The sequence below is a fragment of the Eutrigla gurnardus genome, assembly GCF_963514095.1.
Source record: "Eutrigla gurnardus genome assembly, chromosome: 15".
NCBI classification, from domain to species: Eukaryota; Metazoa; Chordata; class Actinopteri; order Perciformes; family Triglidae; genus Eutrigla; species Eutrigla gurnardus.
Genome location: NC_139938.1, coordinates 21,112,523 through 21,129,662, shown reverse-complemented (window position 1 = coordinate 21,129,662; position 17,140 = coordinate 21,112,523). Strand labels below are relative to the sequence as shown.

At 44.1% G+C, this 17,140-nt stretch overlaps 1 protein-coding gene across 1 annotated transcript; it reads left to right on the top strand.

The window, feature by feature from the left end:
• Positions 1-10,189: 10,189 nt before the first annotated feature.
• Positions 10,190-11,109, top strand: LOC311025732 (odorant receptor 131-2-like; the record flags this gene model as incomplete). Its single annotated transcript, XM_084028818.1, has 1 exon — positions 10,190-11,109. Exon 1 carries the CDS (start codon positions 10,195-10,197, stop codon positions 11,107-11,109), a length of 915 nt encoding a protein of 304 aa, XP_083884944.1. The 5' UTR covers positions 10,190-10,194.
• Between the last annotated feature and the right edge of the window lie 6,031 nt (positions 11,110-17,140).

The window sequence follows — 17,140 nt, the reverse complement described above, 5'->3', positions numbered from 1 at the left end:
GTCTCATTCTAGGCCACATTGAATCATTGAAACATACTCTGTACACATGTACTGTATTGATTTGGGACACAGGTCAAAAACTTAACATTTTAAATATAGAATATGACTAAAATAATTTATTTGATGTCCATTTATTTAAAGTCGATATGGGTTTTGAATTAATAATTAAAAATAAAATAAATGTGGTCTCATCTTGCAACAGTACTTCATATTCTTCCTGCATTATTTATGATGTCAACATAATACATTGAAGTTAACTTTATTACCTTAACCTTTGTGTCGTGTTCGTTTCCTGTTTTAACTGCTCTTACATTAACACAAAAAACACTGATCATCACCAAATTTGATTTTACACCCCTTTAAGCTGTTAACAATGTCTCAGACTACTGGTTTACATGAATAACTGCAGTGAATATTGAAACTGTACACTTTATTCCAAAATTTGCATGTACTGTAAAAAAAATAAAAAAATCAAAACAGAGACCAAATTCACAAAACATCAGAACATCAGCATAAACACATCATCCATGTGTGTGTGTGTGGGGGGGGGTGTGTGTGTGTGTGTGTGTCTTCACACACAGGATTGGCATTTTGCAATCAGGTCGGAATGCGCCTTGCAAACGTAGGCAAGGTCGGAAAGGTTGTGAAGTTCTGTCATCCAATCGGATAACTTGTGAGTGGACATGAAACTGTTGCAGGGACATAGTTGACCAGAATATAGGCCTCCCTGACTCCACATCCCACAGACTCATTGTTGGACCGATATACTCCTACTAAAATCAACAGACCCATGTAGGCTTGGATGTCCAATGTGTTGATGTGTTCATATGTATGACTATGTTACAACATAGCAACGATTGCTTACAGCTAAACAGCAGCCCGTTGCCAAAACAATGCAAGTCTCGCGCAAGAGTACTGAGTAGTTGCAATGGCGTATGGGATCGGTTGACTCAAACCTGCCGAGAATCTTGATGAGCCTACGAGACTTGCAATGTTAGAGTATTCAGACTCGGGCTGTGTTCGAAATGCCATACTAACGTCCTACTCGTACTAAAATGTGACGTATATTTGAGTATGTAGTGCGTCTACATACAATGGTACGTGAATTGTGTACGTGAGAAATGCCGGGATGTATACTGCATTGGCAAGAATTTCAGCGGAAATTCTTGCCAATGCAGCGGACCTTGCTAGATCTACTCAACTTCCCCAAAATGCATCATGGCTCGTCTGACTTCTGAAACTTTTTAGATAATGGCGGACGAATGCTGTGATTCTGGCGACAGCTCGACACAAACCGCGTACACATGTAAGTATAACCTAACACGATTTTTATGTTTTAAAAGCCTTAATACGATCTATGAACGGACAATTAATGATCGATAAAAGCTGCTTAATAGTCACGATTGATGGTGAGTGAAAGCAGCTACTCAGGTAAGATGAAGAGTGGGAAAGCGTGGGAGCGCACATATATAAGCAGAACAGGTCAGGAAAAGATCCGACTTGGTCCAGAGTAAGATAAAGGTAAGAAGAAGTATAATGTTCTTTCGCAAACTTTTGCTAGAGTTGGTAAAGCAATGTCGAAATGCATTCTCTAACACTACATCAAAAACCTTCAGCACTATAAAAGATTAGTCAGGTCTACTAGTGGAAATTGGATTGCAAGAGTTGCCAGTCATTATGATTCTTCTCAAGGTCACAGGTAATGCCGAACAGAAAATCTTTAATACCTTAATAGACTTTTCCTCATACACTGATCACATAAACCACAAGGATGCAATCAGACTGAACCCCATAAGTAAAGAAATAACTCTTTTCGTCTATGGCGTGGGTGGAATGAAGATTCATGTGGAGACAGTGTTTTCTAAAGTTCAGAGTGAACACTCCCAAGAGCACTCTCAAGTCATACCAACTGGTGTGTTATAGACCGGACTGCATTGCAAATGTCAACAATTGTGTGACCGCAAAACAATTGCAGAAATTCTTTCCAGACATACTGCTTGACGAACATTTACACACGATTAAACACCTGATTCCCTACAATACAACAAACAGATTTTGGTCAGTATCATCGTCGTCCTCCAGAATTATGTGCTGAATTATAGGCTGAATTGTGAATAATAGGCTGTGTGCTGTGTTCTGTACATGATTGTGCTCCATCTCAACATTAGGTTACAAACTTAAGGTTGCCAAATTCAAACATGAAGCTTACTGCTTTTCCACTTCAGCTTGTCAGCAAAGTCCATCAGGTTACCATATTCACAAAAATGTTATTGTGGAAATGCTCAAATTATTCACTTTATTTGTCTAGGTGCACATGTGGGAATTGTGCAACAATGCCTTCAAACACTGAAAATGTATGCTGCATGGTGTTGGGACCTAACCGTTAGGACTACACAATGCGGCCTACAAAGCCTACACAATGCGGCCAGACAATGGGTCAAAGGAGATAAAAAACTACAACCACCATTTCAGTGTCACCTCCACCTGGTCGTGAGATCTGACGTCACACAACTGGTGCCCTATTGGCTGGCAACTGCATGGGACTCCAGGGGGTCCCCCGGACCAGCTGTGAGCTATAAATCCCGGCGTCACCAGAAGAACCTCCTCTCTCCAAAGTAACTTGCGTTACACCAGGAGGTGAACATTACGTCTGCAACGTTTTCCTTTGTCCTAGGCCGCAGTCTTTCCCCCAAACTCGCTGGACGAGCAACAGACTGTTTTACCCCTCTTTTTCTCTACTCGTTTTATTTTTCTTTTGTTTATCATTTTGGATCCCGAGGAGACCACCGCGACAGCGCGACTCTCCCGTTCCCCGCGGTAAGAAGAAAAACTTTCTTCGTCCCAGCTGCCAGCAGAACGGATAACTCGACCCGTCTTTGTCTGAAATCAGCTGACTAAATCGCCGAGCCCCGCGATTCATCATTTCCCTGCAGAAGGAAGAATAACTAACGGTTTTCTTCAACCAATTGGATCCGGCGCTGAACGAGCGCCCACGAACTACTGTCCGTTGCCGGCGTCAAGGAACGCCATCACCGCACGGGACGAAACCCTCACATCGACGCATCTCACATCGACAAAAGTAAGAGGCTATTTGTCTGGGCAGAAGCAGAGATTCGATAGTGTAGGACATGCTTGTAATTCTTGTTAATGGGTTTTAAGTTCTGATCGCGGACCGCCGAGTCCGTTGGTTCATGTGCTGCTGTATGTGAATGCTGATCGTGTACCCACGCAGCTGGGTTGATTTCTGTAACAGTGTTTCCGACTAACCTCCGCCATATTCGCAAGCTCAGAAAGCCTCTACTATCAGTTAAAAGACCGGTCTCGCGGAATAAACGCCAGTTCATTCACGCGCGCCCGGGTGATAGCAGCACGGCTTTCTGTCCCTCCGGATATCGCTCGCGCATTCTCTCTCTCTTTGTTTGTGTCCCGCTAACACACACACACACGTGTCCTAAGCCAGCTGTTCCCGGCGGACGCTAGGGACATAGCTACATCTGGTGGCTACATACGGCTATCTCTCTCTCTCTCTCGCTACTCCATCGGACGTCAGTGGCTCCGCCCCTGAACGCTGCGAGGAATAGCTCCACCTCTCTCTCTCTCTCGCTACCCCATCGGACATCAGTGGCTCCGCCCCTGAACGCTGTGAGGAATAGCTCCATCTGGTGGCCGCACATAGCCATCTCTCCCTCTCTCTCTCTCTCTCTCTCTCTCGACACGCACGCACACGCACGCACGCACACACATACGCACACACTCCACGTGTGTCTCTCCTTCTGTTTAGCTTAGTTTTGTATGTTAGGTAGTTAGGTAATAAGGCTTTGTTAATTGCAGTGTTATTGATTGTGATCATTATTACTGATTTTAATAAATCTTATTATATTATAGCTAGCGGTCTCTTGTGCTTGTTGTGTATACGTCACTGGATAACAGCAGGTTGTGAAGGCTAGTGCTTGAATTTCACGCCCTTCTTAATTGTTAGATTGTTTTTATGCTTCCATGCCAATGATCACGATGATTGTTATCTTTTCCCTGATCCCAGGGTGGTGCCCCGTTTATTCATGATTATATCATGATAATATATTAAAAATAATTATTAATACCGATAATCATATTGATATTGATAGTTAACTGTTGATAACCAAATCTGCTCCTGCTACAACCCCAACAATGGAGACACCACAGGTAATGTTATTGTTTGTTACACCAAGTTGTCTGATTAGATTATTATTCACATAACATGATGATAACCATGATTCACACTTGGGTACAAGATGGATGCAGCAGCTGGAGGAAAAGGTTGCATACATGGTGGAACATTCTGGGTTGGAACCTGTCTGCCTGAATGTCTTCTCACTCCAAAATGTACTCAGTATATCGCTGACTATGGTGCTTTACACATAAGGGGAAAACAGCAGTAAGTTGTTTGTTTATGAATTGTGTTTATAAAAATGAATATCTCTAAGTAAGACATTATACAGTGTTCCTGACTATAATTGAGTAATATAAGATAAGACACATTTTAAAATTACTGTAAAGACTTTATTGTCAATCAATCAGTAGTTGAAGTTTACAGTTTGGTCACAATTTGAAAATTGACTGGAAGTCACACAAAGAGACACGAGACGATCCGATCAATTAAAAATAAAATACCACGATTGAAAATGTGATCATATTTGTGTATCTAAACAGAGTATCCATCCATCCATCCATCCATCCATTTTCTACCGCTTATCCTGTATTCAGGGTCGCGGTCTAAACAGAGTAGAGAGATGAAAACAAACAAACAAAATGAAAAAAATAACAACAGCTGAGCAGAGGGGCTTGTCAACCGTCGCAGAGAAATACTTGTCTGGTCTGCGCAGGGGGGCAGCGGCTGCTCGCTCACTGCTGCTACTGCTCACTTTAATTCAGTGTTGTTTTGAAATGTCATCTTAGTGACAACATGCACAAAAAGGCACTTTATTTGTTTTAAAATATTGTAGTGGCATAATGTACAAAAACAGCACTTCAATTTTGTGTTTTGAAATGCCATGTGAGTTACAGCATGCACAAAAGTGCACTAATTTCTTGTTTTGAAATGTTGTCTCTGTGACAGTTTTGCAAAAAACGTGCACTTTCTGTTTTGAAATGACAATTTTATGTTTGTGCCACTCACTGTTTAATAAATACAGTTTTGTTAACTTTGACTTAGTTGTGATTTCCCCTTTTTTGCATGAAAGTTTAAAATTAGCATATATTAATGCAGTATGAACAAGAATATTTTAATGTAGACATATAGAATCATCATACTGGTGTGATTGCATGCATCAAAGTGTTAATTCAAGGCTGAGGAAAAATATCGAGATATATATCGTGTATCATGACATGGCCTAAAAATATTGCGGTATTAATAAAAGGCCATATCGCCCAGCCCTAGAGGCACAGATAAATGTCTTCATGAGTAGAATGTGACTGAATATCATGTCCATGTTTTACATTTAAAGAAATTTAGCCTAAAGGAGATTTGTGAGCTGGTGCTAGGGCTTCCTTGGGCAGAGGGTACGAGTCATGATTCTAGCCCATGTGGTACTTCGTATCCGCAGGGTGTTTCCAGATGCAGATAGCATAGATATTTATTGAGATATTAAGTAATTCAGTTTTCTTTAGTTGAGGATGCAAACATTATCTTTACCTCTTTACTCAAGGGACCACTTGCTACTCTTGCGAGGGTCCTGGAGGGGGCCTGGGACTATGTCCATCCAGTCTACATGTATGTTGTGGAATAATAATAATAATAAGATGACAAAAATAAAAAGTCCAAAAACTCAGGGAGACCACAGGGGCAAAAACACTATAAAAAAAACTAACCAAAAACATCCAAAAAACTCAGGGAGGCCACAAGGGCAAAAACACTATCAAAAAACAAAGACCCGTGGACAAAACTCACAAACAATAATCCAGACAAAGACCAGGACATAGGCAGGACAGATCAGGTGGTGGACACACCCAGGATAAAACAGACGACTGAGAAAGATAGAACAGAAACAGATAGACCAAAAACACCAGGGCTGATAAGGTCGACGACAGACAGGTGTGGAAACACAAGGGCAGGCTATGGTGATAGGAGAGAACGAGAGGCAAGGCTGACGAGACAATGAGACACAGCTGCGAGACGAAAAATGAGGGAAACTAAAACCGGAAGCAAAGCATGTGACAACACGAGACAGAAGGAGTACAAAATAAAACAGGAAACCAACACTACAAAAACCCACAGTCATGACATAGACAAGACAAGAAAAATGTGTGACAACACAAGACAGAATGACTACCAAAAAAACCCAGAAACCAAAACATCAAAAACACACAGTCATGACACCCCGGAAGATTTTGAGAGAGATGCTGTGGGAGTATGGGGTGAGGGTGTCACTTCTTAGGGCCATCCAATCTCTGTACTCCCAAAGCAAGAGCGGTGTTCGTGTACCCAGCAGTAAGTCGAACTTACCCTCCAGTGGGGATTGGCCTCCGCCAAGGCTTCGCTTCATCACCAATCCTATTTGTGATAGTCATGGACAAGATATTGAGGCGTAGTCAGAAGGAGGAGGGTTTGCAGTACGGTATGCTGCAGATCTCATCGCTACTTTTTGCAGATGATGTGGTCCTGCTGGCATCATTGGTTTGTGACCTCCAGCACTCACTGGATCGGTTCGCAGCCGAATGTGAAGTGGTCCGGATGAGGATCAGCACCTCTAAATCTGATGCCAAGGTTCTCAGCCGAAAACCAATGAACTGCCTGCTCCGGGTAGGGAATTAGTCCTTACCCCAAGTGAAGGAGTTCAAGTACCTCATGTTCTTGTTCGTGAGTGAGGGGACAATGGAACGTGAGATTGGCCAGACAATTGGAGCAGCGGGGGCGGTATTTGCTGTACCGTCACCATTGTGACGAAAAGAGAGCTGAGCCGGAAGGCAAAGCTAATGATCTACCGGTCAATCTTCGTTCCTACCCTCACCTATGGTCATGAGAGATGGGTCACGACTGAAAGAACTAGATCGCGGGTACATGCGGCCAAAACGAGTTTCCTGAGGAGGGTGGCTGACGTCTCCCTTAGAGATAGGGTGCTCCTTTGCATCAAAAGGAGACAGCTGAGGTGGTACAGGGACAACCAGCTGGGGGAGGCCATGATGAAGACACAGGACCAGTGTTGGGCAAGTTACTTCAAAAGCGTAATGCATTATTTATTACTTGTTACTGTCATTTCAAAGTAATTAGTTACATTACAATATTACTGTCTTTGAATTGTAAGGCATTACACTACTTTTACATTACTTTTGCATTACTTTTCGCCAAAATAAAAGGAAATATGGATTTTTTTGTTCTCAATAGATCTTCTTGTGTTCAATGCAGCTCATTACACAGCAGGATGTGATGTGTTTCGCTTCAAAATAAAAGAACGGAAAATGACTCGTATCCCGTTATTCGTAAAAACGGAAAACGAGAAACGGAAAACGACTCGTTAACTGATATTAGATATTGTGTTCATGAACGGGATTCGGGGATGAAATAACAGTGCCATTTTTCATTCCAGATTTGCCGTATGACTTTTTTAATGACCCTGAAGGCGCTGTGTTATGCTGCGAAATTACCTGAAAGCCTACCTGAGACATTTAGGGGAGCTCTAAAACACTGTTCATAAACGCACTGACAGCGTCTGACGCTCGCGTTTTGAAGTAAACCGACTGTTTTAAACACGCACCTAAAGCGTTATGACGCGGACATAAAAGCGGTTAAAAACCGACGGGGAGAATCGGAGCCTCCGGCTTCGCTGCCGCCCCTCAGCTGTTGATCCTCGGTGTGCCGGGTCGGCTGCGCTCTGACTGACCGGGAGCCGCTCCGTGTCCAGCTCAAGGAGCCTGCTAAGAACAGCGATGAATTAACATAGTGTAGCGTTACACGGACCGGCTTTCACACTTTTGGCAAATTTGTATAAAAACAACACACCAATTGATTTCGGGTTTAAAATGCATTGTAAAGCGCGTTACTGAGAATTGTACCGAGTAAAATATTACCATTTTTTTTTTGTAATGCCTTACATTACCGCGTTACAGCAAAACGTAATGCATTACAGTAATGCATTACAGTAATGCATTGTGCACATGCATGCATTTGTAACGCGTTACTCCCAACACTGCACAGGACTAGGTGGAGTGATTATGGGCCCTAGTTTCGTGGCGCAGCGCAGGGCGGCGCAGGGTGGCGGAGCCGGCGTAATGCAAGTTTCGACCCGCGCAGCCTTGCGCACGGTCAGTTTGGCAGTTTGGTGGATCGCTGCGCCAAGATGGGTGTGGCGGCGCAGCAGGGGGAGGCGTCACAGATTCAGCTTGGCGTAGCGGAAGTTTCATGGCAAAAAGCCTCGCCGAGACTGCGCTGAAAGCTCGCCAGCTCCAACCTGGTCTACTTTCGGCGCAAGGCGTAAATAAAGTCCATTCATTCAATGCGAATCACAGCTGGCGGAGTGGAAGTTTGGCTGACGGCGCGCAGTGCGCACACGTCACCGAGGCCTCACAGGCAGGTTTCCACAGTTCCAGGCACATTTAAATGCAATAAATAATCACAACAAACACCATTTAATGCAACTAATTGAATCAACACGTGAATTTATATCTATATAGATTGTCCCGTCATATCTGACGTCAGATCAAAGGCGGATGGCACGCGTAACGGAAACTCAGCCTCTCGGACCAAAACATCTCCCTCTCTCTCTCCTGTTTTTTATAATATCGGCATTGTTATTATTATGATACGCGCGTACAGCGCGTGATGCGCGTGGTGGGAGCGGCGGCGCTGCTTCTGTCATTGGGTTGTCAAGTGACGGATCTTGCACTGAACCTCCCCTTACGCATTAAAGGTGAGGAGAGGAGCTCATTTGATTGGTGAAGATCTGAATCGGCTGTGTTAATCCCAGTCCACGCCTCGTCTCCTCCTCGTCTCCTCCTCGTCTCCCACTCACGCCTGCTTCTCCTCCCTCTTTCCACTTGCGCGGGTGGGCGAGACGGGAGGTGTGCCTGCGCGAGCCTGCGCGGTGCACGAAACTTGCAAAGTCCAGGCGGACACACCCCGTCGGCGTAGCGCAGGTGCGCTGAATGCTGACTGCGCCTGGTCTACGAAACTAGGGCCCTATATCTCCAGACTGGCCTTGAAACGCCTTGAGATGCCCCAGTCAGAGTTTGCTTATGTGGCCCGGGAAAGGGAAGTTTGGGGTCCCTTGCTGGAGCTGTTGCCCCCGCGACCAAACCCTGGATCAAGCGGTTGACGATGATTGATTTTTTAAGATTGAGCAAAACATGTTTGTAAATATAAAATGCATATCTTGAAATGATTGTCTGCTTATAAACGTAACTAAACCATACAATTAGAACATTCATTACTGTAGTCACCCTGCCTTCACCCAATGACAGCTGGGATTGGCTCCAGCCCCCCCGCGACCCTGAATACAGGATAAGCGGTAGACAATGGATGGATGGATGGATTACTGTCGTCCCGATTGACATTTTTGATAGGAACAAAATAATTGATAAATAAATAATGTATTCACACTGTTCTAATTGGAGCTTCCATTTGTTTAAAAATTATACGTTTTCATAGACAAAATGTATTACATTAAAAAAAAAGAAGTACGAACCACAAAATCCTTTTTTTCCAAATCAGAAAAACACTCGTCATGTTCACAAACCAAAATATGATGACATGGACTAGCGTATAGAGAAATAACTTTGAAACGATTACATCATCCATTACTGTTTTTCACAGATCCAGTTGCCAAGTTTATGTGTGATGATATCACGTGAAGTGGGTGTGAGGATTGATTTCTTAACATGCATGTGATGCCAGACAAACCCTGCAGACCAGTTCTGCTCACATGGAGTCAGGCACGGCAGCCAACATGCCAACCATCATCGGGGAAACGCATTTGGATAACTTTCTGTTTTGCATGTGAACTCAATAGACATCACTGCCTAAACAATGGGGTTTTTACTTTTCTGATAGGGCAAGTTGTGTAAGATAATTTTGTTTCTGTGTTACACTTGAATAACAAGGATCCAATAGAGTTGGAAGGACTTCAATGCTATTTAAGGTTACTTGAATGTAGATAGAAAATACCCATCTCGATTTCAAGTGGCATAATTGGCTGAATTATGTTGTATGAAACTTCATCTCAAATGAACATCACTTTTGAACAGCAGAAACGGGGAATACTGGAAATGATGTTGTTTTCTGCTCCAATTACAGTGCCATGCTGTGTGTTTCTCTTAATTAACGGGATCATGTTATTCACTTTGAGGAGTAAATTGGTGTTTTGTGAGACCTCCCGTTACATTCTTCTGTTTAACCTCCTTTGTGCAGACACCATGCAGATGGCACTGAGCCAATTACTTTACCTACTGGCTGCTTGTAGTGTAAGGCTGACATATCCTGTATGTGGTGTTCTTGTCATGCTTGCTGATCTCACAAAAGACATATCCCCCCTCACACTGGTGGTGATGTCTCTGGAGAGATATGTGGCCGTGTGCTACCCACTGAGACACGCTACCATCATTACCACCAGAAACACGGCAGTGGCTATTATTGTGATTTGGGCCTTCAGCTCAGTAAATGTACTAACACAAGTTCTTCTACTGTTAGATTATTCATTTAAAGACATGGAAAATCTGCAGATAAAAGATTTTTGTATGAAGGAAACCATGCAGCTTGGCCGAATGTCTGATGATTATGACAAGGTGTACTATTCTATTGTGTTTGTATCAGCTAGTGTGGCAGTCACTTCCTCTTTTGTGGCTGTGATGATAGCAGCCAGGTCAGCCTCCACAGACAAAGCTTCAGCTTGTAAGGCTCGTAACACACTGCTGCTGCATTTGTTGCAGCTGGCCCTCAGTCTCTGTTCAACTATACACAACCCCTTGGTTACTGCCATCACAAGAAACACTGACAGGTTATCAATGTTACGAATCCACAGTATTCTTTATGTGTGTTTCATCCTTTTCCCCAGATGTCTAACCGCTCTCATCTACGGCATCAGAGACCAGACCATCAGATCCCTCCTCATATACCATCTATGTTGTCGACTAAAACTGTAGGTCTCATTCTAGGCCACATTGAATCATTGAAACATACTCTGTACACATGTACTGTATTGATTTGGGACACAGGTCAAAAACTTAACATTTTAAATATAGAATATGACTAAAATAATTTATTTGATGTCCATTTATTTAAAGTCGATATGGGTTTTAAATTAATAATTAAAAATAAAATAAATGTGGTCTCATCTTGCAACAGTACTTCATATTCTTCCTGCATTATTTATGATGTCAACATAATACATTGAAGTTAACTTTATTACCTTAACCTTTGTGTCGTGTTCGTTTCCTGTTTTAACTGCTCTTACATTAACACAAAAAACACTGATCATCACCAAATTTGATTTTACACCCCTTTAAGCTGTTAACAATGTCTCAGACTACTGGTTTACATGAATAACTGCAGTGAATATTGAAATTGTACACTTTATTCCAAAATTTCCGTGTACTGTAAAAAAAATCAAAAAATCAAAACAGAGACCAAATTCACAAAACATCAGAACATCAGCATAAACACATCATCCATGTGTGTGTGTGTGTGTGTGTGTGTGTGTGTGTGTGTGTGTGTCTTCACACACAGGATTGGCATTTTGCAATCAGGTCGGAATGCGCCTTGCAAACGTAGGCAAGGTCGGAAAGGTTGTGAAGTTCTGTCATCCAATCGGATAACTTGTGAGTCGACATGAAACTGTTGCAGGGACATAGTTGACCAGAATATAGGCCTCCCTGACTCCACATCCCACAGACTCATTGTTGGACCGATATACTCCTACTAAAATCAACAGACCCATGTAGGCTTGGATGTTGTCACGCCCAGCTTTGCCGTGCTGGATGTGCCCCTCTACCTGTCTTGCTTGGCGTGTCATGATTATCCGTGTTCCGTGTCCGTGTTCCTTCTATCGTCACTAGGGGGAGCTGTCTGCCAGGCTAATGACTGGGCTGATTGAGCTGGAGATAAAAGACGCCTTTCCCGTCGGCTCGGGCTCTCTCACTACTGCGATGGCCTGACGGGGAAGGGCTGGCTGCAGCTTCGCTCCTCATCTTTACCTCACTTTGCGTTATATTACATCTACTGATATGCACTACACTTTTGTTTTGGCTTCCCCTTACTGATAAGGTTTTGCATTTAGCACTTTAAATAAATAATCGTTCCATCTTTATAATCAGCGTGGCCTCCCTTTGTTATGTCAGCTCTACTCGAGCCAAGTGATCCTGACATAATGGGGGCTCGTCCGGCCGTATTGTAACCCTGGGTTTGGTGGTAATTTGGTAGGTTTACTCTAATTTCCACTCAACAGCTGTGTGCGGTGTAGTCACGTGATCGGCGATTATTTTTTGTGATTGAAGTCGGGGTAGGCGTGGTTTGGGTCTACCGGCTTCTGAACGCCGATTGTTTGATTTGGGGAGATCAGCGCTGGTTATCCTTTGGTTAAGCTTGGTTTTGAGGAAAATTGGGGAGCTTTCATTTAGCCACATATAGTTTTTTTTTTGAAAGGGGGAAAGCTTTTCTCGTAGTGGAGCGATCAGTCATTTGGAGCCATTGTCATCCCCATTCTAGAGCGCTTCCGCGCTGGGTTTATAGGCTGCTGTGTCACTGTTTCTGGGCCAGGGCACCGCTGTGGAGAACCGACCGCATTGGCTTCTGTCGGGACGGTACGGGCTTCAGCAGCGTTTGGTGAGGAAATGATGTAATCATCCTGGTCCTCGGACTCAGTGCGAAGATAGTTTATAGTAGTGGGGGTGAATGGTTAGGGGGAGGGCTCTAATTGGTCTGCTCTTCTGCGTGATTTGATTTCACTTTGCATTATATCTTTTGTTTTGTTTGGGCTATGTGGTTAGATTATTGGATAAGTACTGGAAGACCGATGGTTAGTTCTGCTTTTGGATTATGTACATTGATCATGTGATTGGATAGTTTGTGAGCTTGTATAATGAGTGGATATGATGACTTTTTGGCTGCTCCATCAGAGAGTTTATTGGTAGCGTTGACAAAAGAGCAGTTGTTTTGAATAGCAGATTATTATGAGATTGAGGTGACCGTTCCAAAGAGGTCTAATAAAGATCAGTTAGTGGATTTCATTCGGGAGCGTTTAAAGGAGAAACAGGTATTGTCTGGGGGTACACCTGTAGAGCCAACGCCATTGACGGTGCCTGACCAACCATTGTCCAACATGAGTCAACTAACGTTTGATGAGCAAAAATAACTTTTGCAAATGCAGTTAGAACAAAGGAGATTAGATATCGAACAAGAGAGGGAACATAAGAAATGGGTGGTGGTGCAAGAGTTAGAGCAGAGGAGAATCGAGGCTTTCGAAAGAGAGAAAGATCGATTGCTTGAGATGGAGCGGCTTAAGCATACCGAGCATGAACAAGAACAAGCTCGAGAGCTTGAGCGCACCAGGCTTAAGTTGGAAGCTGAGGGTAGAGGCAGTGCCGGCCAGCATTCAGGCTTGGGAAGTATGATTAAGTTCCTTCCAAAGTTCAATGAGCGTGATCCCGATGTCTTCTTTTCATTATTTGAAAATGTTGCTGCAAATCAAGATTGGAGTAGCGAGGATAAAACTCTGCTGTTACAGACTGTTCTAATTGGCCGCGCACAAGAAGCGTTTGTGGCTTTGTCTTTTGAAGAAAGGAGAAGTTATGAAAAAGTGAAAGAGGCTGTGCTGAAGTGCTATGAACTTGTTCCAGAAGCATACAGACAGCGTTTTCGCAATTTAAGAAAATTCGAAAGGCAAACTCATTCGGAGGTAGCCAGGGAGCTCGCAAATCTTTTCAATCGCTGGCTCACTGCAGGGGGTGTTGTTGAATTCGATGGCTTGCGTAATTTAGTGATGTTGGAACAGTTCAAAAACATAGTGCCAGAACGCATTGTTACATATCTTAACGAGCATAAAGTGAAGACAGCAGCCGAGGCTGCTGTCCTCGCTGATGGCTATGTGTTGACTAATAAGAATCAATTAGCCTATGTACGAGACTACTCGCAACGGTATGACAATCGCAGAGATGACCGCGACCACCGCAGAGATCACCGCGACGTTGATGCGCAGGTGGTTCGTGGAAATGTGGGTCCTCCTGGAAGGTTGGATTCTGTGCCTTATAGCAAAAGTGAAGAGGACAATAAATGTAATTATTGTTGGCAATTGGGCCATTGGAAAATGGATTGTCCAGCTTTGCTTGCTCGCAGAAAGAGTAGGTTTACAGCAATTAATAGGGAAGTCAAGGACGTCGGCTGTGTGGCTTCGATTCGTGCTGCGCATTTGGGAAATGAACGAAAGGCAAATGTGTTTCAGTTGAAGGCTACGAAGACTGTTCACGAGCAGTCTAATGTACAGGATGTAAAGAAGATGGATGATAAACCTAAAGGAACAACCGTGTCTAACTATGCTCCCTTCATTACAGAGAGGTTTGTGTCAATGATGGGGGATGATCGTATAGTGCCAGTAAAAATACTGCGTGACACAGGATCATCTGAGAGTTTTATATGTCAATCGTCTTTGCCTTTCTCCTCTTTGTCGGACACTGGGAGCTGTGTTTTGATTCGGGGAATTGGCCTTCATCCGTTTCCAGTGCCATTGCACAAAATTAAGTTACAGTCTGGATTTGTGAATGGCGAAGTGATTATCGCTGTACGTCCGACTCTGCCTGTAGATGATGTTGACCTGATTATTGGAAATAATTTTGGGGGGGATTGTGTATGGCCTGAGGAGTCATGTCCTTTTCCGGTGGTAAAATCAGTAACTATAGCACCAGCAGAGCCGGACAAATGTCTTCTGGATTTCCCAGAGGTGTTCACTGCCTGCGCTGTGACGCGAGCGATGGCTCGTGCGCAGACAGAGAAGTCTTCTGATGTATCCAAGACTGGTGCAGCTAAAGTGTGTGTCCCAGAGTTACCAGCACCATTGTCTTCCAGTGAGATAATTGGAGCACAGAAGAATGATCCTAGTCTTGAGAAGTATTTTGCATTTGCCTCTGGTACGGATCAAGCCGAGCATGGGTATTCGATCCAGAATGGATTATTGGTGCGTAGGTGGTCACCTCATGGAGATACGGGTGTGGCAGATCAGGTGTTGCAGGTGGTGATGCCTGTAGAGTACCGTAATGTGGTGTTGAAAACTGCGCACGGGGACGCGTCTGGACATTTTGGGGTGAGAAAGACCTATAATCGTGTGTTACAGCATTTCTATTGGCCGCGTATTAAAAGAGATGTAGCGGGGTACGTTAAAGCTTGTCATGCTTGTCAGCTGGCAGGGAAACCAAATGTGTCGATTAAACCTGCGCCGCTACAACCCATCCAGTCCGTGGGCACGCCGTTTGAACACTTGGTGATCGATTGTGTGGGTCCGTTGCCCCCGTCGAAGTCTGGAAATGTGTATCTGTTCACTGTGATGTGCCAAGCCACGCGTTACCCTGCGGCCTATGCTTTACGAACAATAACAACGAGATCAGTTGTTAAAGCTCTGTCTCAGTTCATATCCATTTTTGGGTTACCCAAAGTAATTCAAAGTGATCGAGGGTCAAACTTTACTTCCCAGACGTTCCGAGCGGCATTAAAACAACTGCGCATAAAGCACAATCTGAGTAGCGCGTATCATGCTCAAAGCCAGGGGGTTCTTGAACGTTTCCATGGCACCCTGAAAGCGTTGTTGCGCGCTTATTGTGTGGAACTTAAACGAGATTGGGAGGATGGGATGCCTTGGTTGTTACTGGCGGCGCGTGCAGTCGTACAGGACAGCACAGGTTTTAGCCCAAATGAATTGGTTTTTGGTCACAAAGTACGCAGATTTTTGTCAGTGTTGGGCAGTGATTTGGATGGTGGTGAGGAGCCACCTGGGAATTTGGCTGACTATGTATATGGTTTTCGCCGGAGATTGTCGTTGGCTGGGAAATTGGCTACTGAACATTTGGGTGTGGCTCAGACAAAAATGAAACGATTGTATGATCGTAGGGCGGTGGCTAGAGTGTTCAGCCCTGGTGACCAAGTGCTTGCACTGCTGCCCATTCTGGGTTCGCCATTTGGGGCGAAATACTCTGGTCCTTTCACTGTCCTGCGTAAAATCTCAGAGATTAACTATGTGGTGTCTACTCCTGAGCGCAGGAAGAAAAAACAACACTGTCATGTCAACCTACTAAAACCGTATTATTCCTCACCATTGCAGGTGGTGGGTGAGATAAGTGCGGCTAGTCCTGTGGCGCTCGCTTTTGGGGAGGGCGTGCCTGATGTCTCGCAGGTGGCAGCTGAGGATGACGTGCGAGGTCCAGATGATGCGATCCTGCAGGCTCGGTTAAACAACACAGAGACATTGGCTAAGTTGGACAGTCTGTTGGGACATTTGGACAAGGGGCAAAGTGTTGAGTTGAAGTCTTTAATTTCTGAGTTTTCGTCTTTGTTTTCGGACACGCCAACTTGTACCGATCTTATAGAACACGACATAGATGTGGGGGATTCAAAACCGATTCGTCAGAGGTTCTATCGTGTTTCTCCAGACAAACGAAAGAGCTTGGATGAAGGTGTACAATATCTACTTGATAATGGTTTAGCGAAACCATCGTATTCGAGCTGGGCATCTCCATGCCTGCTAGTTAAGAAATCGGACAACACCTTCAGGTTTTGTACAGATTATAGAAAGGTGAATGCTGTGACTAAGGCAGACTCTTTTCCACTACCGCGTATTGAAGACTGTGTTGATCAGGTTGGCAGTGCACGTTATGTCAGTAAATTTGATTTATTAAAAGGGTATTATCAGGTAGCGCTCACGCCTAGGGCGCAGGAGATATCTGCATTCATCACACCTTCGGGTTTGTATCAATACACCCGCATGAGTTTTGGCCTTCGTAATGCTCCATCGTCATTTCAACGCCTCATGAATTACGTTGTTGCAGGGTTAGAAGGTTGTGCGGTTTACCTTGACGATGTAGTTTCTTATGCAGATACATGGGACACACACTTGGATCGCATTCGTTTGCTGTTTGAGCAGTTGGCGGCAGCGACGCTCACAGTGAACCTTGCAAAGTGCAAGCTTGCCCAGGC